Source organism: Nyctereutes procyonoides, unplaced genomic scaffold (assembly GCF_905146905.1).
Source record: "Nyctereutes procyonoides isolate TBG_1078 unplaced genomic scaffold, NYPRO_anot_genome, whole genome shotgun sequence".
Taxonomy (NCBI): Eukaryota; Metazoa; Chordata; class Mammalia; order Carnivora; family Canidae; genus Nyctereutes; species Nyctereutes procyonoides.
The window spans coordinates 10,706,125-10,733,521 of record NW_026575132.1 but is presented as its reverse complement, the minus strand read 5'-3'; the positions used below and the strand labels follow the sequence as shown (position 1 = coordinate 10,733,521).

Below are 27,397 nucleotides of genomic sequence, written 5' to 3'. Positions count from 1 at the left end.
ACATATCTGGAGCAGAAGCGCTTGGTACATGTTAGTTGAATAAATGGATGAGCAGGTAATGAATCACTTTTAGTTACTCAGTGAGCCCCTGTGTTCTGTACCAAGTACTATTTAAGTAGGAGAACCTATAAGCAAAGAATAGCACTGAATCCAGACTCCACCAATCTTTCCCTTCTGGAGATCCCCCAAATTAATCACCATCTCACTTGGCTATCAATACATTTGGACAAGACTGCAGACTGTCATGGGATTTCTCCATTTCAAATCAAAGACAGCCGGGTGCAGCAGAAAATATTAGTCTAGGAGGAGTCAGAACAGCTAGGTTCTTGTTTTCAACTTTGCTTTCCATTAGTCTGTGTACAAGAGCAAGTCAGTTACTCTTCAAAATCTTCAGTTACTGGGGTGCATGGGTGGCTCCATCGGTTTTCTGCCTTCGGCTCAGGTCATGATCTCAGGGTCCTGGGATCAAGCCCCATGCCAGGCTCTCTGCTCAGTGAGGAGTCTGCTTCTATACCTCCCCCCACCTCCCACCCCCACCCCTGGTGCTCTCCTTCCCTCTTTCAAACAAATAAATAAAATCTTGGGCAGCCCCGGGTGGCTTAGTGGTTTAGCGCCATCTTCAGCCCAGGGCCTGATCCTGGAGACCTGGGATCGAGTCCCATGTCAGGCTCTCTGCCTCTCTCTCTCTCTCTCTCTCTCTCTCTCTCTTTGTGTGTGTGTCTCATGAATGAATACATGAATGAATGAATGAATGAATGAATAAAATTTAAATAAATAAATAAGTAAATAAATGAAATCTCTAAAAAAATCTTTAGTTACTGATCAGTAAACTATGGATAATATCATTTCATCTGGCTAGGCTGTGAGGAATGAAATGGGATCTTGGAAAATGCATTATCTAAATATAAGATCTGCTACCTGGGGCTTCAGGCATCTTGGGGCTCACACATAATCCACTCATGCCTGTTTTGAAGTAAGAGCTGGTACATGCTTAGGGCCTCCCTACCCTGGCTTAACACCTTATACATTCATGTTCATACTATGAGCACTTGAAAAGGGTTTATAGCTGAACTGATTTTGAGATGAGAACTTCTTTCTTTTTTAAAAAATTTTATTTGAGAGAGAGAGAGAGAGCAGAACACAAGCTGGGGGAGGGGCAAAGGGAGAGGGAGAGGGAGGCGCAGACACCCTGCTGAGCAGGGAGCTTGAAGTGGGACTTGATTCCAGGACCCTGGGATCATGACCTGAGCCAAAGGCAGACACTTAACTGACAGAACCACCCATGTACCCTGAGAACTTCTTTCTTATCATCAATTCAGGATCCCTCTTTTTGGTTCTAGCATTTTATTTATCTGTTTCTGTATTCATTTATTTGTATTGATGGGACATCTTTATCCAAATGCATATTGGTACTAAATCAAAACATTTTGTAGATTCTAAAACCTTCTTTAAAATTCCATTTTTTGATAGATACTACTCGTTCCAAAAAGAGTTATGAAATGGACGGACGTGAGTATCACTATGTGTCAAAGGAAACATTTGAAAGCCTTGTGTATAGTCACAGGTAAGCTAGACATTCAGAATCTGATTCTGATGTTTGGTTATTTTACCTTCAAAATAGATACACGATTTTTATGCATTATCAAAAGCTCCTAGGGTAATTCCTTTTGTTTTTGAAGAGTTAAGCAAGGAAATGTAAATTGATATACTAGCGCACTAACTGATTGGGTTTGGAGAGGGAGCAGAATTGAATTGCAAATTTTAGAGACTTTGGAGAAATAGTTAAGTTCTAGATTCCCCTAATACTTTTTTCTCCTCTCGATCTTCCACTAATTCTTCTTGTGCTAGCACAGTCCACATATTTACCTTCTATCTTGTTGGAATTTATCTTCATATAATTACTACTAATATTTTACTTGTAGAAAGAGTTCTTGTTTTCCTTGTGGCACCCTTGCAGGATGCTCGAGTATGGTGAGTACAAAGGCCACCTGTATGGCACCAGTGTGGATGCTGTTCAAACAGTCCTTGATGAAGGAAAGATCTGTGTCATGGACTTAGAGCCTCAGGTAAGTCTGTGGTGGAACATTTCCCATCTCCCCAAAGTAATGAGCGAATGTCATGCATTTTGTGCACATGCTGTAGGTCGTAGTTGAGAGATTTTATTCTGTTAGCATTTTTAGGGATAAGACCATTTACCATATCTAATGGCCAGGATCTTATGTAAAGGAACAATTGCCAATATCTTGTCTTTAGTTAGGAAAGGAGGCTTGCTTCTCAGATACAAAAAGTGAACTGAGCTGGTGGCTATAAAGAAAACTTAGCAAGAATCCTGCTTTGACCTTGATCACAAGGCATCAAGGTAATTTGTGGAGGGAATAAGATGTTGCTTTACACAAGGAGTTGAGGTTCCTATGTTCTCGTATCTATAGCTACCTCTATGAGACCATATGTGGAATGAGGCAGGGGTGAGCAAGTTAAGATAAGGAACACATGATGTATAGGCTCCATTTTTTGATCCTTGTATTTTGGGTTTTTTGGTAGTCATTTTAAAATATACCATGTGTGCTAAAGAGAATCAAGGGATAAAACAATTGTTCTTACTTGAGTCAAGGCTGGTGATCAGTGTGAAGATGTCAGTAGTATCCAGTATAAGATAATAATAAGAGGAAAGGGAAGTGAGGGTGAGGAAACTGATCCACTTTTAGGATTTGTCCCACGAGATGATGTATAAAATCATATTCTCAGATTTCAGAAGGGTGTTATGACTCATAAGAGGAAGAGCCACAGTTTAAACTTAATTTTGGTTCTAGAACCCCATCTCTTAATTATTAAAATGTTTAATTTTTAGATTTGAGGACTGGGGGGGCAAAGGAGAATAAATAAAAATAAATTATCTAAAAATAATTGGTGATTTCTGATCTTAGAAATTTTGAGAACATTCACATGGACTCTAGGAAATTAAGGCTTCTGTTTTTAAATATGCACCTAATTTTTCTGTGTAGGGCATTCAAGTAGCTCGAACCCAGGAACTGAAGCCCTATGTCATATTTATAAAGCCATCTAATATGAGTTGTATGAAGCAATCTCGGAAAAATGCCAAGATTATTACAGACTACTTTGTGGACATGAAGTTCAAGGTAAGATACAGAGGAAATAGACGAATTTTTTTTTCCTAGTAAAAAATCAGTGTTGTTTCCACAACATCCCTATGTTAAGGAATGGGATTTTTGTTAAATAATGCCCTTATGATTTATCCTTTTTACTGGACATGATTTATAGATATTAAAATAAAGTTTAATAAATGCTATAATGCTGTTCTTATTTTTTTCTTTTTTCTAATCTAGCTTAAAAGAAAAAAAGAGAAAGAAAACAAAAAGAAAAAAAGAACTCAAGCCAAGTTTGCAAAGCCACACAAAAAAATTGGTTGTGCCTAAAACTGACATTTACATTTTATTATTTATCATATGAACAAGTTTGAGGGCAGCCCTGGTGGCTCAGTGGTTTAGCGCCGCCTTCAGCCCAGGGCCTGATCCTGGAGACCCGGGATCGAGTCCCACATCGGGCTCCCTGCATGGAGCCTACTTCTCCCTCTGCCTGTGTCTCTGCCTCTCTCTCTCTGTGTCTGTCATGAATAAATAAATAAAATCTTTAAAAAAAAGAAAAGAAAAAGGAAAAGTTTGAGAGCTTACTTTAAAAATGTGGTGAATATATCTTATCTGTAATATGAATTTTCTATAAAAATACATCTCTAAATGCAAACATTGTGTATTGATGATGGAAATTATAGAGGGGCTGAGACAGGTGGAATTAATTAGTGAACTTTTCCTAGAGTACGCATTATTTTTTTCCAGTTTTAAAAATTAAATCCACCTTAGCCAGGTCATACCATCCTCATGTTAGAAGTGGCAAAATAACGTCATTCTTATCAGTATTTAATTTCAAGAACAGTGTTTTACCTTATAAAATTTCATTTGAAATTTACATATGTTTTATTTATATTTAACTGTAAATTTTGTTTTCTTTCTTTTTTCTTTCTCTTTCTTTTTTGTTTTGTTTGGTTACACACAGTTGAAGGCTTCAAGTGCTTAGATTTTAGAGTAAGATAATTTAAGGCCATATGGGAAGTTGAGGGGATTGTTTAGGCTACCATTACTTAGTTCTGCAAAACCTTGACCAGGGAAACATTAAGATCAAAGATAAAAACATACATTGTGTGGTTTAGAATAGAATAGAATTTATCTGACATGAGCGCTTTTATATAAAATTTATAATGTATGTAACAGCAAAACAAACTGCATATGATTTCTGTTTATCTCATTAAGTCTGTGCTATCCATATTTTTCTATTTCTCCTAAAGGATGAAGATCTACAAGAAATGGAGGATTTAGCTCAAAAAATGGAGACACAGTTTGGCCAGTTTTTTGATCATGTGATTGTGAATGACAACTTGCAAGATGCATGTGCCCAGTTGCTGTCTGCAGTTCAGAAGGCTCAGGAGGAGCCTCAATGGGTACCAGCAACATGGGTTCCCCCTGATACTGAGTCTTAAGGAGGTCACCAGCTTAATGCTGGAGCTTTAAGAATATTCAACTATTACAGAGCTCTGGAATAACAGCTGCAATAAAAAACAGCAGTATTTGCCCCATTTTAATGTATGCAACTTTAAATGTGGTATAGTTTATTAATTAATCTAATTTGAAAAAAAATTGCATCATATGTATGTAGAGTTACCTCCTTGGCTTTGAAGGAAAAAAATGTTTTGTTTTTAATGTTTTCCTTTATGTCATATAAGAATACAAACAATGTCAAGCCACTGAGTAGGAGAACCTTTCTGAGATTTCTTATGGTCTTTTACAGTTCAGATAAAAGAGCTTCCCTAAATAAAATAAGTAGTATTTCATTTCAGAAACTGTATTTAACCTCAAGAAACTTCTGTTTTATGAAACCAGCTTTTACAAAAAGTGAAAAAGTCAGTACTTTTTCACTGACTCAGCAAGAAAAAAGGGGTTAATGTACATGTTTCACATTTAACATGAAAGTTTACAGAAATGGTACTGCCCTCATCATTTATACATCAATCTACAAGGAAAAAAATATTCTTTAGATCAGAGCTGTAACAATTAATTTGCCTAAAAGCCAATATCTACATCATGTTTAAATTCGGAAAGGGCAATTGACTTTAGTCCTAGAGACCCATAGATGAGAAAACCATAAGATGAGGATGCTATTCCAGGAAGTCTTATTTTTCTTTCTTCCCTAAGTCTTAAGACTTCCAGTCAGCCGTGCTGCCCCTGTATGTCTCTCTTCTGCATTATTCTCTAATGTTCCCCATCCCCACACCATCCGTCTACTCCCCCAATCTCTTTCTTACATATAAAACCAAGTATATACATCAAAGTATTTGTAGCTCTTTTTAACTTAGTGATTATCTTTAAAACAAAAAAAAAAAAAACAAAAAAAAAGAAAAAAATTAAACCCAACCTCCCTCTCCCCCCAAAAAAACCCCACCAAAGAAAATTAAGTCATTTTTAATGGTACATGAACTTGGATTTGATCTTATGTTGTGTTTTTTCTTTTTGAGAAAAAAAAATTCCCCAAACTTGCTGTACAGAGATGGAGGATAAGCAAGTGGGAAACATTTTGAGAACTGCCTGTATCACTACACAGACACACACACACAACTAGAAGAAATCTGATATTTGTCTGGGCCCGGGGGTGGGGGTGGGGGTGGGCGCGGGGGCGGGGGCATCTCTGGCGCCCTACAAAGGCGGTGCACAGGGATGGGCCTCCGCACACCGTCAGCTCTATTCATGCCTAAAGCGGGGTTTACACAATTTTAACGGGTGTAGGATTCCAAACTGAATGACAGTTAACTTGGCTTCCCATACGCCACACAAGAAACCAAAGTCACGCAATAAACAAGATACAAGAGTAAGAAGTTAAAGAACCAAATACCAAGTCGGTAAGTGCCTGGTAGGGGTCAGCTCTGGGTGCTTACTACGTTCCTGCAGTACAGGGGTCTCTAGTTTGTTCAGAGATTCGTCGGAAGAAGCCGTGTCTGGAGAATCTGACAGCGTTCCACAGAAGTCCTCCTTTTTTTTTATATATATTTTATTTATTTGTTCATGAGAGACACAGAGAGAGAGAGAGAGAGAGGCAGAGACACAGGCAGAGGGAGAAGCAGGCTCCATGCAGGGAGCCCGACGTGGGACTCGATCCCGGATCTCCAGGATCACGCCCTGGGCTGAAGGTGGCGCTAAACCGCTGAGCCACCCAGGAATCCCCAAAGTCCTCCTTTTCTTTTTTTTTTTTTTTTTAATTTTATAAATTAATTTTTATTGGTGTTCAATTTACCAACATACAGAATAACACCCAGTGCTCATCCCATCAAGTGTACCCCTCAGTGCCCGTCACCCATTCACCCCCACCCCCCGCCCTCCTCCCCCTCCACCACCCCTAGTTCATTTCCCAGAGTTAGAAGTCTTTATGTTCTGTCTCCCTTTCTGATATTTCTCACACATTTCTTCTCCCTTCCCTTATATTCCCTTTCACTATTATTCATATTCCCCAAATGAATGAGAACATACACTGTTTGTCCTTCTCCGGTTACTGTGGCCAAGTTCAAAAAGGGTGTTGCCTGAGTTCTCCTCTGGGATTTTGATGGAATCTTGTCCCTTTCGCCGCCCTCGGGAACCCCAATTAAGCGTAGGTTTTTCTTCCTTAGGTTGTCATTTATTTCCCTTAATCTGTCTTCATGGTTCTTTAATTGTTTATCTCTTTTTTCCTCAGTTTCCCTCTTTGCCATTAACTTGTCTTCTATGTCACTCACTCGTTCTTCCACCTCGTTAACCCTCGTCGTTAGGACTTCTAGTTTGGATTGCATCTCATTCAATTGATTTTTAATTTCTGCCTGATTGGATCTAAATTCTGCAGTCATGAAGTCTCGTGAGTCCTTAATGCTTTTTTCTAGAGCCACCAGTAGCTGTAGAATAGTGCTTCTGAATTGGCTTTCTGACATTGAAGTGTAATCCAGATTTTGTAACTCTGTGGGAGAGAGGACTGTTTCTGATTCTTTCTTTTGAGGTGAGGTTTTCCTTCTAGTCATTTTGCTCAGTGCAGAGTGGCCAAAAACAAGTTGTATTGGAACACGGGGGAGTATCACTGGTCCGTCCAGCTGGTCTTCTGGGGGAGGGGCCTGCTGTGCTGATTTTCAGGTGTTAGCACTTGGGGGAGCTGCTCTGCCCCTGCCTGCTGCAGGGCTCAGCGGGGGTTGTTTACCCCGTGGGGCCCCAGGAGGAACAGCCGCAGTTGCTATGGCAACTCTGGAAGCCTGGATTGAGCCTCCGCAGGAACTACGGGGCTCGGGGCTCTCGGCTCTCGGCTCTCCGTCCGCAGGGCCTGGAGGCTCCGGGGCGGGGCCGCTGATCTGCTCAGCTCCGGGCAGGAGCGTCCTTGCTGTCCCGGGCCCTCCCGGCCTCTGCCTGTCCCGGGGGAGGCCGGATCCTGGGCTGTGTCCCGGCGCCCTGTGCTCCGGGGCCTGCGCTGTTGGATTCGCGCTCCCGCCCCGCAACCCCCTCCGCGGAGCCGCCGCCCGAGCCCCTCCGAGCTGCTCCGGTCGGTCCCCGCCGTGCGCGCTGCAGCCCTTAGGGAGCTCGGAGCACTCTCCTGCGCTCGCAGGTGTCTGTTAGTGTCCCCGGGAGCCCGAGGGCATCCCCGCCCTCCTGGGTCCTGCTCCAACTCCCTGCGAGCCCCTTTCCGCCCTTCCGGGAAGGTTGGTGCAGCTCCTGCTTCTCCGGGACGGGGCTCTCCTGTCCTGGGGACACTCGCCCCGGCCCTAGCCCGGCTCCTCGCGGGGCCCCTCCCCCTCGGAGGCCTTTTGTTCCTTTATTTCTTTTTCCCCGTCTTCCTACCTTGATAGAAGCGCGAACTCTTCTCACTGTAGCATTCCAGCTGGTCTCTCTTTCATCTCAGGCTGAATTCGTAGATTTTCAGGATGGTTTGAAGGTTATCTAGGTAATTTGGTGGGGACAGGTGATTTGGAGACCCTGCTCTTCCGCCATCTTGCCCCTCCCAAGTCCTCCTTTTCAAAAGAGTTTTAATCAGTCTTTGGCCCTTCCAGACCTCTCCTGGTTCAGCGACTAGCAGTTCCCGGCTCCTCCGGGCAGCCTTGGCCTTGCCAATCGTCGGTTCCCGGTACCCAGAGCCTGTTTTGACCTCCGCGGGGTCCGTCTCGCGCACCGCCCTCGGGCCCCTCCGGATTCCCCGCGCCCCGCCCCCTCTGGGGCCAGCCCCGCCCCCTCCGGGGCCAGCCCCGCCCCCTCCGGGTTCCGCCCCGCCCCCTGACGTGGCCGCGCTGCGAGGCGGGGCTTGGCGCCCCGAAGGAAGGCAGAGGTCCGGCCCCGGAGCTGCGGCCCAGCGAGATCCCGGGAAGCGTCCCCACCGCAGGCCCCGGAGGCCGGGTCGCGGGGAGCCGGGCGCGGGTCCCCGGCGGTTGCGCTGAGGGAGCCCCGAGGGGGAGCGCCATGAGGGCGGACTCGGGGCTTCGGCCGGAGGCCCACCCGGTGAGCGGTGAGGGGCGCTGCGGCCACGGGGCGTGGCGGAGGCGGGGGGTGCAGCCCGATCGCCTCCGCGGCTCCTGGGGCGGGGCCGCCGCCTAGGGCTGAGGGCCGCCGAGAGCCCCGCTCGCCGTGTACGCGCGTCCGCCCCTCGGATGCTCACAGGATTGGACCGGAGCGGGGATGGGAGTTCGTCCTGAGACCGGGAGCCGAACCCCGGGAGCCGGGCGAGGGCCCGGGCGTGCCGATGCTCGGGCCTGAGGGGCCACGTTGCTGTGACGACGCCTCTCTGCTTAGCCTTCCCGGGCCCCTGGGTGCCCCGGGGCGGCCAGCTAGGCCTCTCCTGCGGACTCCTCCCGGAGGGCCTTTAGCCACCCAGGGAGGAGACCGCAGTTTCCTAGCGGAGACTATTAATCATGGTCTTTCCCCACCGCCCTCGAACAAATCCCTGCAACCACTCGGAAACCATGAGCAGAACCGTGGTGGTTGCCCCACGCCCGCTGGAGTCTCTCTTCCCGGGCATGTGAGCCCCCCAGTCCCACGGCCTCTTTTCCGCAGGGCTGCACTGCAAAGGCCCGACCCGCCCGCGGCGCCAGCCCCCGCCCGCGTCCTGCAGCGAACAGCTGAGTGCCCGCCGGGCCCGGGCGGCGCAGGCCGATGACGCACGGCGCCTGCGCGGGGCGGCCCGGGCGGGAGCCAGCGGGGGACAATAGCCAGCCAGCCGGGGGGGCGGGGCGGGAGCCAGCCGGGGGGCCGGAGGGCGGGGAGCGGGCTGCGAGCTCCCGGCTGCGAGCTCCCGGCGCGCGGCCGCGGGGAAGCCCGGCGTTGGACGCAATGGGAAAGAAGCAGGTGGTAAGTCAGCCTCGGTTCCGTTTGAGTCTCTGGGATTTTGTGTCCGGTGGAGCCTTCCGACTCTTGAGGGGCCGGAAGGTCGGCGGTGACACGTCATTTTCGCGGGAGTTTTGAAAACGTGGAGGCGTCATGTGACCCGAAGCCTTGGGCAGGACGCGATCCGTAGCCGCCTGAGGGTGGCTCTGTCTTAGGACTATTGCTGTTTCCCGGTGGTGAGGTTCATCACTGGATAGTGTTGAGACAGCCTGCTGTGTCCTGATCTCGTAGCATTTGCATTAATACGCTGACCGAATGGATCGCTAAATGGGACGGTCGTAGAACGAACTAAAAAAAAAAGTGTCTAAAAATGTGACCCTTTTGAATCAGTGTCCTCTGCAAGCAGCTTGAGACACTTGCAACATTAAACTGATTTCGAGACATTGCTGATAGTATTTTATTTTGAAAGATTCCAGAATGCGTCTCAACTGTAATCTCTCTGAATGGCAAACACAACTTTTCTTATCATTTGTAAGGTTTTGTTTTTTTTTTTTTTTTTAATTTACTTTTTAGGGACGCCCGGGTGGCTCAGCGGTTTAGCGCCGCCTTCAGCCCAGGGCGTGACCCTGGAGACCGGGGATGGAGCCCCACATCGGGCTCCCTGCGTGGAGCCTGCTTCTCCCTCTGCCTGTGTCTCTGCCTCTCTCTGTGTCTCACAAATAAATAAAATTTTTAAAGATGAATTTATTTTTATAAGGTTTTTTTTTAAAATTCTCTCTGCCCCAAAACGCAGTCTCATACTGTATTCAGAGTGACTTTATTATTATTTTTTTAAGTATGTTGCTATGTGGTTTAAAACCTCCTTTGGCTTCCCACTGAATTAAAATAAAATCTGGACACCTTTTTGTCTTTTTTATTTTTTTTAAGATTTTATTTATTCATGAGAGACACAGAGAGAGAGGCAGAGACACAAGCAAAGGGAGAAGTAGGCTCAATGCAGGGGGCCTGACGTGGGACTGGATCCCAGGCCTTCAGGATCAGGCCCTGGACTGAAGGCGGTGCTAAACTCCTGAGCCACCCGAACTGCCCCCTTTTTGTCTAAAAAGAGCCTAATTAATTAATCTGGCCCCTGCCTGTCTTGATAACTATGCTACAGCCCTACCGGGCTTGCTTCTTTTATCTGAAACCGTTTCTCCTAAAAGGCTTTGTATTTGCTCACCTTTGTCTCTTTTCTTCTTTCTTATTCAGGTTTCAGCTGGGAAGTCTGAGAGACTTTCTGTAACTAAAATAGCACTCCACATTCTCCCTCATTTGTGTGTGTGTGTGATCTTCTAATACTTAACCACTAGAATGGAAGTTCCATAAAAGCAGGGATTTCTGTTTTGTTCATTAGTGCATCTGTAGTACTTAGAGCAGAGCCTGGCCTCTGGATAGAAAGGAGTATAGGAAGGAAGGAATTTTATATGAAATTTAGAAATGTTAGAACAATTTTAGAATTGCCCATCTGATTCTCAAGAGTACTTCCTCTGTTGCATTCGATAAACAAGGTTATCAAAAGATTTGAAGTACATGAAATGAAGATGTTCTGAGACTTTTACTTACAAGCAATTTTCTTTTTCTCCCCATAGCGTCCTCCACGAGCCCTTCCACCTGTGCCAAGGTAAACATAAGTTAGAGATTGTATCATTGAGTTTTAAAAATGCAAAATGAATAAAGGAAAAAGTCAACTAGTTCCGTTGCAAAATTATAATAATTCAGAGATGATCTCTTGAAAATTTTAGGAAAAGTCTTCCTAAAAGTTTAAAGGTTAAAAAAAAATCATTGAAAAAAAAAATCCTTGAATCATTAGGATAACAGTTATAATTAAATGTTCTCTTTCCAAGCCGAACATTGGTAAGATAGTGGTCCATTCTGAATGTCCATTGGTCCATTCTGAACGTCTTGTTTATCAGACTTTTGATCCTCTTTTGTTTGCTAGAATAGTTTCCTCAGAGTTTAAGCTGATTTTAATCAGTGACAAAATAAGAATTCTTAATCTGCTTAATCCACTTTACTAATAGACAGTAGGAAATATGTATATGTAAGTTCAGAAAATATTGGGGTTATTGGTGGATTTATTAGCTTTTTTACTTATAAAAATAAGCTAGTCTATGAACTAGCTGACTGTATGAAAGCTTATTTTTAATTTATAATGACTTAAGTCAGTTTTCAGCTTGACGATATATTTCTAATTAATAGTTTCTTTTTTTTTTTTTTTTGTCTTTGTCCTAATTAAATTTGGTCGGTGTCATGTAAAGTGCTAATCAAGGTGAGTTAGTTCACTCTTAATGTAAAACTTTTAAAATTTGGAGTTTAAAAGTTAATTTGATTCCTTAATGTTTTTCTTAAAGTTGAACCTGAGTGGTGTAATTTATAATACTGCAGTATCCTTTTTTCAAAATAATCTCTTATGACTGCTATCTTTAAAATGAGGGTTGATACATAACACTAGCTGTATGATTGATATTTGACCTTTCAAATATAAAAGCTCTCATTCTTTTTTTAAAAATATTTTTTTTATTTATTCATGAGAAACACGCAGAGAGAGAAGCAGGTTCCATGCAGGGAGCCCCATGTGGTACTTGATCCTGTCCTGGGCCAAAGGCAGGCCCTCAACCACTAAGGCCACCCAGGCATCCCTAAAAGCTCTCATTCTTGAGTGGAGTCACCCAGAACATAATTATTGGCTAGTTTATAGTTGTATAATAAGGACTACATTTTCTTTTGTTTTATTCAATCAGGATAGACTGGGTTATGCTGTACTAACTTCAGAATCTCTGACTTCTATAAGGTTATTTCTGGTTAATGCAAAGTACAGTGTGACAACAATCCAGGGCAGTTGTCTTGTACCACTCTTTACTAATTATGTCATGATCCAGGCTACTTCCATTCTGTGCTTCTGCCATCTAAACGTGCTTAAGCAAAGAAAGAGAAAGCTGAGTTACTCACCGGCTCTTTCAGTGTTTTGGCAGATCAGTTCTGCTCACAGTGAATGGTTCAAACTAGTCATAGGCCATATCTAAGTGCAAGGAATAAAGGGGATCACATGTATATTTTGTGGGCCCTCTTTTCTAATATTAGAAATGTTGCAGTTTCTAATATTACTGACCAACAATGAGCTACTATCACCACACTATAGGCTTTCTTTGACTTTGTCAGTTTCTCCCCCCTCCTTAATTTAATCTTATTTATTTATTTATTTATTTATTTATTTATTATTATTATTATTATTTATTTTTTTTTTTTGAGTAGGCTCTGTGCCCAACATGGGGCTTGAACTTTGGGTCCTGAGATCAAGATCATGCTGTACTGAGTCAGCCAGGCACCCCTGAATTTGTCAATATCTTGCCTTTTTCCCCCTAATTTGTAGAAGTTGGCTGGGCCTCGGGAAGAGAGGGAAAGGTCTTCCCTACTAAAAGTTCCTTTTGACTGTTCTTTGCATTGAATTTTAGGCAGCCTGTTCTATCGTTTTTTTTTTTTTGTTTTGTTTTATAGATGATATTCCACTTAGTCGTCCAAAGAAGAAGAAACCCAAAACAAAAACCACCCTAGGTAAGAAGTTGTTCTTTTTGTGTAGATCACGAGTCTTTCCAGGACCTTAGGCATGACAGATATCACAGATCAGGGAGAGGCAAGGCCCCAGTGTCCCTAGTCGCTGCTGTGTTGAGGATAGAATCAAGGTCAGTTTAAAGTAATGAGATTCCTGGTGGTAGTGAGGAATAAGGCAGTGGGAAGCCTGAAGAGTGTCTAGAAGCATTCATGGAAGAAAGAATTGTGCCACTTAAACTCTTTGTTCTACAACATTCTTGGACTTTTTGAGGTCTTTTATCCCGATACAGCATAAATCGTCTTAAGCTATGATTGGTTTCAGACTCTTGAACAGGAGTTGGAGACACAAGGTCCTTGGATCCCTCATTTCAGTCAGCAAATCTCTTCATTAGAGCAAGAGTCTGAAGGCAGGGCCATATCATTCATGTATTAGAGGTTCTCTAATGAGAAGGTTCTTTGAACTTTTTTTGTCTTAGTTATTTATCCACTAATAATCCTGCATGTTCGGTCAGTAACTTAAACTCAGCATGTTCAGAATTCATCATTACCTTCAACAATAAATCCGATTTTTACCTCTTACAGATTTCTGTTAATGGAATCCCCAACTCTCCTGGTCACACAGGCTTGAAACCTCAGTCAGCTCTAACTGGTCCTTCATTCTAATTGTTGCCTCTTACAAGTCTTAAGATATGAAAATATCTGGATCCATATATAGTGATATAGTAAAAAACTTTGAGTATTAATCTGATATATCAAGTACTGAATTTATTATACTTTATAATGTGATAATGTGATAAAAATGTGGGTTAAAGCCAATTCTTATAGGCAATTCTTAAAGGCAAAGATGAAACAAAGGACAGTTAATCATCACTTAGGAGCTATTCAAGTCCCTTTTTTTTTTCATCTTTTTAAAACTCCGTAATCTCTGCTCAGGTTATCCTGTTTTTTCCCACTCTGCTTTTCTGTAGGTAGTGCTTCTTTGGAAGGCTTTGTTCAGGCTTCCGTTCACGGGCCATCTGAGGGCAGTGAGCCACCAAGTAAAGAATCCACAGAGCACCCAGAAGAAGCTCCTGTTCAAAGGAGACAGAAGAAGACAAGGCTACCTCTTGGTATGTGAAGAAACCAAGGTTAGGTTGTGATAGTAGCTTTGATTTGGTTCAAATCTGTTCCCATTTTTCCCCACCCATATCTCTTCTTTTTTTTTTTTATTAAAGTTTTTACTATTAAAGTAACTCTAATAGTTTAAGTCAAGAACACTTTAGAGGGTCTCTTTTGGTCGTATGTCCATATATTATGAGGGAAGGGATACAAACTCAGGATCAAAACAGAAAGTTCAGATCTTGGTGTGTATAAGAATTTAGTATATGATAAAATAGACATTTCAGGTCAGTGAGGAAAGGATAGATTCAGTATTGACAGTAATACAATAAAAGAACAGTTATCATTTATTGAGTCTTACTTTGTCCCAGGCACTACTCACAAGGTAAACAAAATACTATCAATTTGGCAATGCTTTTTTCAGAATATAAAATTAAAAAGTGTTAGATAAAAAAGTGTTGATGAGAAAGGAATACATTCATATACTGCTGATAGGAGCATAAATTAGTATAGCCTGTCTGAACTTTTAGGAATAGAAGTGACTACAATAGCTACCATAATTAAGGATGTTAACTGCAACATTATTTATAAGAGTAGCAACTGATAATAATCAATAGCTAACAAAATGATACTGGCTAAATAAATCATGTTTTATCTATTTATTAGAAACTGAGCACCAGTTAAAAGGACTATGAAGGTGAAATAGTGACAAGGAAAACCATCAGTAATGTACTGTTGAGTCATCACCCACACATATAATAGAATATATCAAAGGATTTTATTTTTGTTTTAAAATATCCTGTTTTTTGTGAAATATGCTGTATTTCCCAAAGCTGGCATAACAAATTATCATAGAGTAACTTAAAACAACAGATATTTATTCTCTGACAGTTTAGAAGGACAGAAGTCTGAAATCAAGGTGTCCACAGGACCAGGCTGCTTCTGAAGGCTCTAGGAAAGAATCCATCCATCTTTTAGCTTCTGGTAGTTGGCAATCCTTGGTGTTCTTTGGCTGTGGCAGTATAACTATTTTGTACCTTTGTCCTCATACCTTTCCATGTGTTTCTGTGTCCATTTTTTGCTCTTTCTTTTTTAAAGATTTATTTCTTTATTTTAGAGAATGTGCAGGCAGTGGGGAGGGGCAGAGGGAGAAAGAGAGAGAGTCTTAAGATGAAGTCTCAGACTTTGTCCTGAGCATAGAGATGGATGCAGGGCTCGATCTATTGACACAGAGGTCACAACCCGAGCCGAAACCAAGAGTCAGATGCTTAACTGACTGTGCCACCCACGCGCCTCCATATTTTGCTCTTCTTATAATGAATCATTGGATTTCAGTCCCATCCTAATCGAGCATAATCTTATTCTAAATTGACTAGCTGCAAATTTCCAAATAAAGTTTCATTCAGAGGTACTAGGGGTTAGGAGTTGAACATATCTTTTAGGTAGGGACACAGTTCTACCCAGAACACATGTATATTCATGCATACATAAAGTAAAAACAATGGAAAGATATAGCAAAGTGTTGACAGTGTTAGGTTTTTGGGAAGGAGGATTTAACGATAATTTTTATTGTCTTTCTTCATTTATATTTTACTAATTTTTCTTATATTGAGCATTATGACTTTTATAGTAATTAGAAGAAAGATAATGGGTTTTGTTAGAGTAAAATAAAGGGAAGGAATAAAGATTGGGAGATCGTTCTTTCCTAGTAACATTGATCACTGATAAATAATTATTTACAAATAATTATTTGATAAATAATTTATTACAAAATAATTTCCCTGACCATTACTTATTCTCTTAGAAAACAGTGGGTCCTGATTGGGTGAAAGAATTACAGGAAAAGAGGGCAGAAACTGGAAAAGTCTATAGTTTTTAGAGGCAAGTTGAAGTGGGATACTGCAGTATGTGGGCAGAAGAGTGGAAAAACAGAAATGATGCTCAGATAGTTTGATGATATCTTTGTATGATCTGTTTCATTACTGGCAGCAAATATAGTTGAATTAAAACTACCATCTTAGTTAATTCAATTAGGGTATGAATTTGAAAATCTGGATGGATACCAGTACCTAGTTTTACAACTTACGAAAAATGTATTTACAGAAATGAGTTGACCATTTTTAGAAAATTCAGAACCCAACTAAGTTCTGGGCCAGAGAGTACCTGTCACTGCCATTCCAGAATGCACCCACCTGTGCATGTACAGCCTTCTGGATTTCTGAATTTTTAGTTTTGTTTTATTTTTTGTTTTGTTCTGGATGAGTACAATAGACTGACTCTACTTCTATTGCATTTCTAGTTTGGGCTATAAACATTTTATTAAAATAGAATTCTAGGGGCTTTGAGGATATTCCAGGAAGCTGTTGTCCGGATTTTCAGATTGGAAGAGTAGCTAGCAGATGAGAAGGCTTTGTTGACTTACTTAAACTTAATACCCTGTGCTCGGGAGGGAGTTAACATAGCAGGCCTGGGACTGCTCTCATTAGGCCTGATTGCAAGGTAGCCTCTTCACTGGCCTCTGCAACTTAGCTGGTGAGTAGTTCCCTACGCTGATAATGGAACTTCCCCTAAGTTATAAGGGTGGTTTACTCCGCAATTGTGAATGTAATATGATTTATGCTGAACACCTGCTTTGTTTCTGGGAATCTGGAATTTTGGTATGTGCTAGGCAGGGGTTGTCTATGTGATCAGGTGCCAATAAAAGCCTTGGGTGCCAAGTTTGTAATGAGCTTCCTTGGTAGTTTGTTGCTGGAGGAGTTAGTGCATCCTGTGTGACTCCATTGATAGAAGAACTTGGAAGCTTATACCTAGTTTCCTCTGGACTTTGCTCTGTGTGTTTTTTCCTTTTGCTGATTTTGCTTTATGTCATTTCAGTCTAATAAGTTGTAACTGAATATAAGGACTTGTGAGTGTAATGACTTCTGAGTCCCATGAGTCCTTTGGGTGAATCACTGAAACACAGGTAATCTGTGGGCTCCCACAAAACTCTGGATGTTGGATTACTTGAATTTTTCCATATTTTTTGGCATTGTAATTTCAAATATTTTAGTGTTGAAGGATATAAAATTATAAAAATTAAAAATTAGTAAAATGATGAAAAAATTTTGGCCTGATTAAAAATTTTAAAGTAATCTCATAAGTTTTAAGTATTACTTTTCTTTTTACATTATAGTAATTTGAAAATTTAATCTCTATTTTCAGAATTGGAGACTTCTTTAACCCAAAAGAAAACATCTGGCTCATCTTTATTACGGAATGAAAATGGCATTGATGTGGAGCCAGCTGAGGAGGCAGTTATTCAAAAACCTCGAAGAAAGACAAAGTAAGATTTTATTTGTCCTTCTAAATATTCTTTAGGGACACTGTGCTACTTAATTCAGAGCTTTCAAAGGTACCTTTTGATTAAGTCTTATTAAACACTCAAGTAGGATTACAAAAATATCATTTAAACCAACTAATGATAAATTTGAAAAGAGTAAACAATTGAAGAAGTAAAATGCTAAAATTAAAGATCTTAGGAGCTTAAAAAAAAAAAAGATCTTAGGAGCTGTCTCTAAAAAAGAGGAACATCCATAGAAGATATTATATAAGTAGCAAAAAGTAAATACTAAAGATACTGAAATTTGAAGGTAATATTAATAAAGTAGACTATTGTGATGTATTTTCTCATGTTGATAGAATTCAGATTATGATTATTTCAGCAATAAATAAAAATACATATTTTAGTATAAGAAATTAAGTCTTGGATAAAATAGTATACTTTAAAGAAGTACACTGGAAGTTATATGTCGCTATTGTTTGTATTTGGAAATGACCCTACAAATAGTGATCAATATTTATATAGAATCCTATCGCTTTAAGTGTGGAAAGAACCTTACAGATGTAGTTCAGTCACTTCATTTTCCAGATGAGAAAACTGAGGCCCACAGAAATGTATGTGATTTGCTGCATATTAACAGTTAAGAGCAGACCCAGTTAAGTAAAAATGAAATTTCTCAACTCCAAGTCCAAGGCTCTTTTATAGGTACCTCCTTTATGTGGGTCTGTAAAAATATAATACTAATCTGTTTTTCTTACATTCTTCCTGAGTACAGGAAAACCCAGCCAGCAGAATTACAATATACCAATGAACTAGGAGTAGAAGATGAGGACATAATTACTGATGAGCAAAGTGGTCCAGAACAACAGTCTATATTCACTGCACCCACTGGCATTAGCCAGCCTGTAGGCAAAGTGTTTGTGGAAAAAACCCGTAAGTAGTTCCTTGTTTTGGAACTTAAGATTTTAGTATTTACACAAGGCTATACCTTTGACTTAGGAATCAAATTTCTGGAGATCTGAATTAGGGCAATAAAAATATGGACAAAAGTTTATACACAAAACTAATTATTATGTTATTCTTGAGAATGAAAAATTGGAAACAACATAAGTATAAAATAGAAGGGGTATGATTTCAGTTAGTTATGGTGTATCTATATAATAAAATCTGCACCATTAAAAATAATGTTTAGGGAGAATATTCATTTCATGGAAAGATTTAATGAAAAATAGATACACACCTAACTATAGAGAAATGTAGAAGACAAAAGACTAGAAGGAAATATGCCAAAATATTAATGCTGATTCTTTTTGGGTTACGGGACTATGAGTTCTTTAGAAAATTTCCCCCCACTTCCTTCACCCATTCCTTTATTCTTGTACTTTACCAGTTTTCCAGAATGGGTAGTGGCGAGTGGCATTGGTTGTGGGGCAGCTAATGATATATTTTATAATTAAAAATAAATGAGAGAAGATACATGATGGTATTACCATATTAAATAAGAAATACAACCTTGTAGCTTCAGATTCTTTTGGAAAGTAGTCTTGACATTGTATAATGTGCATAGATTACAAAACTGCATTTACAGTATTTAAGAAAAACATACAGAAAGCATGATTGTGATCATATATATCCCATGGATATGCTGTGAGTATGCATGTAAAGAACTTAAATGAACCATAACATTAGTTCTAAAAATTTACAATTTAGATTTTATGTACATCCATTTTAGAATTTCTATTCTGTAAGATGTCATCTAAGGGATCTTGATGTTCTTGGCCAGTGAGAAACTTGTGATCCCGGGAACCTAACTTCATCAGGGTCTAACGATTGGTGAGGAATTGAGACTTGAATGGAGATTTCATGGCTTCTAGTCAAGTGCTTTTATTAGTATACTGTGTTGCTATTTAATTTCTGTTTTTAAGCGATATCACTGAATCCTCATTTTTAAGCAATACCGATTTTTTAATCTGTTTTTAAAACAGTGTATTCAATCCTCATTTTTACTCTTGTTTTCCTTAGCACAGAAACTTCCCCACTAGAGTAATTGACCATAAAAGACACTCGTCTGCCCAGAGTTGTCTTTTCTTAGGGAAAATTAGGTATTGCACCTCAGCCTTTCATCCTCCAAAATACTTGACAGCCCAATTTGGCAAATGTAATTGAAATGGGACCCTTCCTGCTTCCTGAGATCCATTTGTAGATTGGTAGATCTGCAAGAAGGAGCCTCGTGAACAGTAAAAGGATAAAGCACTGTGCACATGGTGTTGAGGTGCTGACACTTGAACTGATACTTGTCACAGGAATCCTAAAGTTTATGAAATAACCCCTTTCTTCTCTGTCATCACCGAAGGCCATGCTGCACACACTGGCATCTTTTCCTAAGAAATTCAAAGTGCTTTCAAACATTGACTTAGCTTTATAGTGTTGTCATTTAAACTTTAATAAACTTCTAAAGTCTCAAAATTAGAATTTTGTAGATTATGTCACATTAAAGGTTTTTAGACTTTGTCCTGAGTGAGAAGTTCCTTATTGTATTTCATGAAATATAATTGATTTCTAAAACTGTTACTTTAACATCTGTTTTGGGATGAGAGGAAAGCACACGGGCTTTATTTTCTCTAAAGAAAAAAAGATAGTGTATTTAAGCAACCAAAAGAAAAGAGCCTTCTCAAACAAGGACTGGGTCAGGGAGAATTTTTAGATAGGAAAAAAGCAAAATCTCAGTCCCAGGGTTCAAACAGTGTGAAATAAGATAAAAAGACAACCAGGGTTCTTTGTCGCTAGTTGTTAATAATTGTGTAATGTGTACTTAGGGCGATTCCAGGCTGCTGATCGTTCAGAGTTGATAAAGACCACAGAAAATATCGAGGTGTCAATGGACATGAAGCTTTCCTGGACAACCAGAGATGTTGCACTCTCAGTGAACCGGGCTTTCAGGTGGCTGCTTCTGCGGGACTTTTCTTAAATGTTGCATGATTTTTTTTAAAAGTATTGATTGCTCAACATTGTTAACAAAATTGACAACTTAAAATAGTCAATAGGTATATTTTTTAAAACTCCATTTAATTGGAGTTAAATCATCTGCCTATTTGTAATAAAAAGAAAAGGCTTGTTTTTACTTTTTTGAAATGGTGAGTTTTACTCTTTCACGTGAAGAGATTTAAAAACTATTTTAGCTTTTTACTTTAGTAATACGTGTGTAATAATTAAACCCTTTTCCATTCAGGATGATTGGTCTCTTTTCTCATGGCTTCTTGGCTGGCTGTGCCGTGTGGAACATTGTTTTCATATATGTGCTAGCAGGAGATCAGCTTTCTGACTTCTCAAACCTTCTGCAGCAGTACAAGTCTTTGGCATATCCATTCCAGAGTCTTCTCTACTTGCTTTTAGCTCTAAGTACTATTTCAACTTTTGACAGGTAAGACTATTATGACTATACATCCCTCTCACTTTTCTTCAGGTGGAAATGTTGAGCAAAATATGTCCCTGACTATGATAGTTTTCAAACTAGAATTATAATATATTAATATTATTTTGGCTTTTATTTTAAAGGCTGTTTCTGTTTTGGGGGAGGGGATGGGAATACTCTCAGTGAAAGCATCCTCAAAACCTAAACCCATTCCAGCATCAACTCTAGGTCTAAAATTTCATCCAAATATAATCGACAAATACAGCCCCAAATATCATCTTCTAAGTCATCTGAATCAGGTATAGGTGATTTGGGTATTGTATGAGTTTCCTAGGGTTGCTATAATAAAAGTACAGTTGACCCTTGAACATCACAGGGTTTGGGTGTGCCGACCTCCTGCAAGGCAAAAATTCATGTATAATTTTTTATTCCCTCAGAACTTCTAGCCTACTGTTGACGAGAAGCCTTACTGATAACAGATAGCCCATTACCACAAGTTTTGTATATGTATTATATATTTAGTATTATATACTAAAAAGGTAAGCTAGGGGGTGCCTGGGTGGCTCAGTTGGTTGAGCGGCTGGCTCTTGATTTCAGCTTGGGTCATGATCTCAGGGTCATGGGATCAAGCCCTAAGACTCCATGCTCAATGGGGAATCAACTTGAGGATTCTTTCTCCCTCTCCACCCCCCTCAGTTGTTGAGTGTGCATGCATGTGCTCTCTCTAAAATAAATCTAAAAAAACTATAAAAAATAGACAAAAAAAATAAACTAGAAAAAACAAGTTATTAAGAAAGTCATAAGAGAAAATACATTTGTGGTACTGTATTATAGTTACTGAAATAAATCTTATATTGATGGACCTACGCAGTTCAAACCTTTGTAGCTCAAGGGTCAACTGTACTACAGACCAGGTGGCTTAAAGCAACAGGAATTTATTCTTTCTCAGTCTGGAAATGAAGGTGTTGGCCAGGTTGGTTCCTTTCTGGAGGGCTGGTGGCTGGTGGGAAAGTCTCTTCCACACCTTTCCTTAGTTTTCAGTGGCTACTGGCATTCCTTGGAGTTCTTTGGCTTGTAGATGCATCACTGCAACCTCTGCCTTTCTGCCATATGGTGATTTTCCCCGTGATCTCTTCTCTTCTTATAAGGCCACCAGTTGTACTGAATTAGGGGCCCTTTAAATGACCTCATCTTAACTTGAAAACAGCTGTAAAGACCCTCTTTCCAAATAAGGTCATGTCCACAGGTGCCAGGGGTTAGAAGTTCACCAGGTCTTTCAGAACACAATTGAACCCATTAAGAAAAACAGCAACTTACAGCCTGATGAAATGGGTAATAGGGGTAGAATCTAAAGAAATTTGGCAGATCAAGTTTAATTTGTTTCTTCAGTGTCTTAACTCCAAAGGAATGTTGACTAAATATTAATCTAGTTGAATGTTTTATGTGGCTTTTGTAAATAAGATATTTTTTCATGTGTATCTAGTGTTAACTGTAGCTACTTAAAGCTTAAAAATAGACAATGTACGTGGTAGCATTAGAATAGAGAATGAAAGAACTGTAATTAAGAAAGTGCAGTTTTGTAAGAAGTTTACCAGTGCACTGTGACCAGAAGCTTTTGTATTTTCTAGAATTGATTTTGCTAAAACATCAGTAGCAATCCGAAATTTTCTTGCCCTGGATCCAACAGCTTTAGCCTCTTTCTGTGAGTAAATATTTTCATTTGATAATTGTATAATACTTGAATTACACTGTAATTTTGAACCAGGAAAAGTTTAAATTTACTTTTAGAAAGATTTTATATTACTACTTATAGACATTACTTATAGATGTTTAGTGGAATTTGTAATAAAAAAAGATAGGTATAGTTTTAATAGGATTATTTTTCAATAGAGTTGATCTAAATAACTGTTAAAAGTTGAATTTATTCTATATTTCGACATGTTTTGGTTTTTTGTTTTCTACTTGATTTCAAACAGATTGAGCTGGCATAGCATTTCAGTAACGGATACTATTTTGTATCTTTTTGATAATTTGGGATACATTTTGTTCTAAGTCATGAGACTATTAATAAAACTAGTTTTAAGACCTTGAGTAAGTCGTTTATAATTTCTTAAAAGATCTTCTAGGTTCTTGTAATTTCTAATGATGAAATAGTGAGCATCTCAAAATACCCTTCTGAGCCTAGGTTCTTTAAAAATAAAATAAGGCTAGCCAGCCTATGGAAATTGATCAAATGAATTTCTTTTCTGTCATTATCCCTCAAAGTATAGGTTATTTTTGACCTTACAGTAATCTATAAATTCAAAATAAACTGAGTTGTTAAAAATACATTTTTAGTAATTTCATTTGTCTTTTTCTTAGTGTACTTTACTGCTCTTGTGTTGTCTCTGAGTCAGCAAATGACAAGTGACAGGATCCACCTTTACACACCCTCCTCTGTTAATGGTAGCCTCTGGTAAGATGCACAATAGCATTGGCAATTGATGGGAATAACAGCAGCAGTGGTAGTAAGGGTACTACTCTTATCCTTCACTCTTTTATATGTTTTCATCTATAAATAATAATGAAGGCCCTGTTTTTGTTTCCAAAATTATGGCAAGAAAAAGTACTCAATTGCATTGGTTAGTGGATAATTATTGTTTTTTATACTTGCATTTTTAATGAAATGTATTCTTTTTATAAATCTGTCTTAGATCTAGTAATTTACGATTTTAAGGTCATTCATATACATTGAATTAGAGAAGCCCTGTACCCTCAGTCCATTAGGAGGTCTAATACCCCAAAGTAGTGCTGGGATGGAGTCAGATAACCAAGCAGTGCTAGAAAGAGAGCAGTTTAGAGAGAGCCATTCTCCACAGATCAATGGCTAGTCATGAAGCTCACAGGCAGGTTGAGTGTCCAATTCACAAAACTCACAGGGGCAGTCTTTTTTGAGAGTGTCTGGGGCATGAGTAGCATCATAGTAGTTAGAAAGGGAAACTTAAAAAATTGCTTGGCAATACTAAATTTTCATTTATATCAATGTATAAAGCAGATTTGAGTTCAGTAACTGAACCTTTGTTCCCATGGGTGTGTGTGTGTGTGTGTGTGTGTGTGTGTGTGTGTGTGTGTATTGTATATATTTCATGCTTGTTGTTATTTCTCTAGGTGAGGACTGCTATTTTTTTAAAGTTCACTAAATAGATATATTTGGATATATGAAACCAATGGAGATATTTCTAATAAGTATTTCTATACCTTTAGGGCAGCAGGTGTTGAGGAACAGATTCTTCAGCCCTGGATTGTGGTGAATCTCGTGGTGGCCCTTCTGGTTGGACTATCTTGGCTTTTTTTATCTTATAGGCCAGGCATGGATCTTAGTGAAGGTATGAAAGAAAAAAATAGGTGGGGTTCTTGGGTGGCTCAGTCCGTTGAACTTTTGATTTCAGCTTGGGTCATAATCTTAGTGGTCCAGTCATGATCTTGGAGTTGTGGGATCAGCCTGAGCTCAGTAAGTAGGGATCTGCTTGTCTCTCTGCACTTCCTTACCCCTACCTTGTGTGCATATGTGCACACTGTCTCTTTCTCCCAAAACTTTAAAAAAAAATAAAGAATAAAGAAAAAATGGTATAAGAATATCATGAAATTTGTTGATTTTATAAATCTTTTAATGGATATAGCTTATGAAATTCTGATACCATAAGATGCATTTAAAATAATAGGAGTGACAATAAAGTGGTGAAACAATGCCAAGAGAAGCAGAGACAGTGTCTAGGAAAGCTGGGGCCTCAAAGTACCTATAGAAAGTCTCCTATGGCCCGTGTGCATATTTATGTTTAAGAGGTATTTATTTTCTGAATTCTTCAAGTATTTTATAGAGTCTTTGCTCTTCATTTCTCCTAATCTCTTTCTGATCAAAGTAGCTCTTAATTTGAAATAAATCATGCTTCATCTATGTAGTATTTGTCAGACACATATTCATTCTTATTTCCTCCTTTACCTGGCACATATTCTTCACCCTTCATTGTCTAATAAAGGGTTTAGTAATCCTAGCTCTAGAGTGCCCAGTGTAAAGTGAGATTTACTAATCTCTAGTCCCTAGACCAGACTCCTTTTGGAACACCTGGAGAAGAGGAATCATATTAGCAGTCCTTGAGCACACTGCTTTAGAACTGCTAGGATTTGTAGTGTAACATATTTCTTGGCAGACATTCCACACTTTCACCCTTGAATCTCTTTGATATTTTCTAGACTTTGGTTATGATTTTATTCTTGATTGGATAAATATCCTGAGCCTTTCAGTGCAATTTGATGACTAATGACAATCCCGGAAGTCTTAGACTTGAGAATCACCCCAGTATTTCCATTTGTAAAAACTAAGACAAAAGTTGTAATCTGGTGCAATTTTATTCATGAATGTACCCTTTTGCATCGTAATCCTCATGTTCCTTCACATGAGAATTGAAGAATATTCTGTTGCTTTATTCCTTTGGTATATTTTTAAAGTATTTTTAAAAGTTGTCTTAGGCTCTACATGTTTTGCTGTTTTTTTGTTTCCACTCAGCATAGTTTTTAGTCATTCTAGGAATTTTTCATCTGATATTTATATCAGAGGACTTTATTAAATTCCCAAGGTCTTCTTTTTCTACATTTATTGGTATTTTGACAAATTACACATCTATGCTAAGTAATAGTTTAAATGTAGAAATGTCAACTAATATTCTACACTGTGTTTGGGATTGAAGCTGGATCCAGCTGGCTTGTGCAATATTCAGCCTAAATCACAAAGCTTGTATTACTTAATATTTCAGAATCTTTCTCTCTCTCAGGGCCATGTAACTGTCTCTTAGGGTCATATAACATTTTATTTCTACGTGGATAAAAAGAGTAAATATAAAATGAAGATGAGAACTTTGTTTATTGGGTTGTTAGGTGACTAAATGGTATAACACATTTAAGATCAGGTTAGTTCTGAGAGCTTGCTCTTCATCTGTGGCTCCATTGAGGATTACGACAGTTACCATAGAATTAGACCTTTCAGCTGTTTAATGATCCTGGGTTGTCTGACCTACATTTTCTGGTGTGAGAGTTACTGTAGTGTCTCCATTACATATGTCTTATTTTTCAGTGGTTTGCAATACATTTAAAACTTGAACATTTTAAAATGCAAAACTTGTACATTTGTCAGTCACCTTTTAAATCAGATTTCATTATCAAGAATTGTTATTTGTATGTGAAGACTTTGTATTAAATATATTAAAATTGTCAGTATGTTGAGTGAGTCTTTAAAACTAAGCCATAAAATTCTTTTTGGAGTACCTGGAAACCAGTCTGAGTATGATCTGTTCATTTTCTTTCTCAGAGTTGATGTTCTGCTCAGATGTGGAAGGATATCCTGACCAAGCTAAAGGACTCAAAGTGTCTTCATAATGCCAGCTCATCTTCAGTGTAGTACTGGCCTAGTATTTTTCCTATTCTTGTTTTTAAATGCATTTTCATGTACAGGTGTATTTGAAATTGATTTTTTTTTTAAATTTTTATTTATTTATGATAGTCACAGAGAGAGAGAGAGAGGCAGAGACACAGGCAGAGGGAGAAGCAGGCTCCATGCACCAGGAGCCCGACGTGGGATTCGATCCCGGGTCTCCAGGATCGCGCCCTGGGCCAAAGGCAGGCGCCAAACCGCTGCGCCACCCAGGGATCCCCTGAAATTGATTTTTTGATTGTATGGTACTGAAAATTTTCTCAAGATTATGAAAAATGTTAAAACTTGTATCTGCAATTCATACCCAAATGTTAATCTGTCTAGTATTGTCATCTTAAAGACAAAGGAGGTAATGAGCTAGAAACCAGCAGGTGAAAGTGTTTATTTCCTGTTCTCTCAAATGAGTTGCATTTATAATCATTATTGTAAAAAGCTGTATTATAGAAAAAGCCATTACTTAGTGTTACAAAATATGTATCAGGTTTAACCATAAAAAGTAGGGAATAGGAAAGAAAGGGACAAAAGGCCTTTATTTTTAATTCTCCTTACTGAATAAATTAAAATATGAAATTTGTCTTTTTTCAAACTGGCTTGGTGGTTGTGGTTATGTATCATGTAAGAAGTATAATGTAATTTAACTTGAAAGATGATTTACTTCATGACTAATAAAAATAAAATGTACCTTTTCTGTTTGAAAAGTTTCATATTGGGACTATACCAAAATAAAAAGCTTTTGCATAGCAAAGGAAACCATCAACAAAATGAAAGGCAGCTTACTGAATGAGAAAAGATATTTGCAAATATTTGATATATTTGGTAAGATGTTAATATCCAAAATATGTAGAGAACTGGAGGGGCGGGGCAAAAAGGTGGAAGAGTAGGGTCCCCAAATCCCCTGTCCACCAGCTTACCTAGATAACTTTAAAATCATCCTGAAAACCTATGAATTTGGCCCGAGATTTAAAGAGAGAACAGCTGAAACGCTACAGAGAGAAGAGTTCGTGCTTCTAACAAAGTAGGAAGATGGAAAATTAAAAAGAATCCAGTGGGGGAGGGGACCCTGCGAGGAGCCAGGCTAAGGGGGGCAGCAAGAGCCTCCAGGACAGGAAAGCCCAGCCCCAGAGAAGCAGGAA

The 27,397-nt window shown here is 39.4% G+C and overlaps 2 protein-coding genes across 5 annotated transcripts in view; both read left to right on the top strand.

Moving 5' to 3' along the window:
- The window catches only part of MPP4 (MAGUK p55 scaffold protein 4), a 43,533-nt gene extending 38,716 nt beyond the window's left edge, over positions 1–4,817 (top strand). Inside the window, exons 19-22 of the mRNA XM_055344984.1 lie at positions 1,471–1,564; positions 1,958–2,066; positions 3,003–3,137; positions 4,358–4,817. Of these exons, the coding sequence (XP_055200959.1) occupies positions 1,471–1,564; positions 1,958–2,066; positions 3,003–3,137; positions 4,358–4,549 (530 nt within the window). The 3' untranslated portion in view covers positions 4,550–4,817. The remainder of the gene's footprint in view (positions 1–1,470; positions 1,565–1,957; positions 2,067–3,002; positions 3,138–4,357) is intronic.
- Positions 4,818–8,362: 3,545 nt separating this feature from the next.
- On the top strand, positions 8,363–26,950 carry TMEM237 (transmembrane protein 237). 4 transcript variants are annotated; one of them, XM_055345449.1, is made up of 14 exons: positions 8,363–8,561; positions 11,012–11,043; positions 11,681–11,691; positions 12,918–12,974; positions 13,940–14,080; positions 17,271–17,391; positions 18,164–18,321; positions 20,205–20,328; positions 20,618–20,809; positions 22,429–22,502; positions 23,162–23,255; positions 24,044–24,165; positions 26,142–26,225; positions 26,334–26,950. In XM_055345449.1, the coding sequence occupies exons 1-13, from the start codon at positions 8,523–8,525 to the stop codon at positions 26,207–26,209; spliced, it is 1,233 nt and encodes a 410-aa protein (XP_055201424.1). In that variant the 5' UTR covers positions 8,363–8,522; the 3' UTR covers positions 26,210–26,225; positions 26,334–26,950. The 4 variants fall into 4 exon arrangements, with proteins under 4 accessions (XP_055201424.1, XP_055201423.1, XP_055201422.1 ...); XM_055345448.1 differs by having other exon boundaries at positions 26,142–26,230; XM_055345447.1 differs by having other exon boundaries at positions 26,142–26,950.
- The last annotated feature ends 447 nt before the right edge of the window (positions 26,951–27,397 follow it).

Excerpts from the sequence above, each read along its gene's own strand:
- TMEM237 (XM_055345449.1), top strand. The coding sequence starts at position 8,523 with ATGAGGGCGGACTCGGGGCTTCGGCCGGAGGCCCACCCG. Across the intron at positions 8,562-11,011 it reads TTCGGCCGGAGGCCCACCCG|CGTCCTCCACGAGCCCTTCC; the intron begins GTGAGCGGTGAG and ends TTCTCCCCATAG. Across the intron at positions 20,329-20,617 it reads TCAGTGAACCGGGCTTTCAG|GATGATTGGTCTCTTTTCTC; the intron begins GTGGCTGCTTCT and ends TTTTCCATTCAG.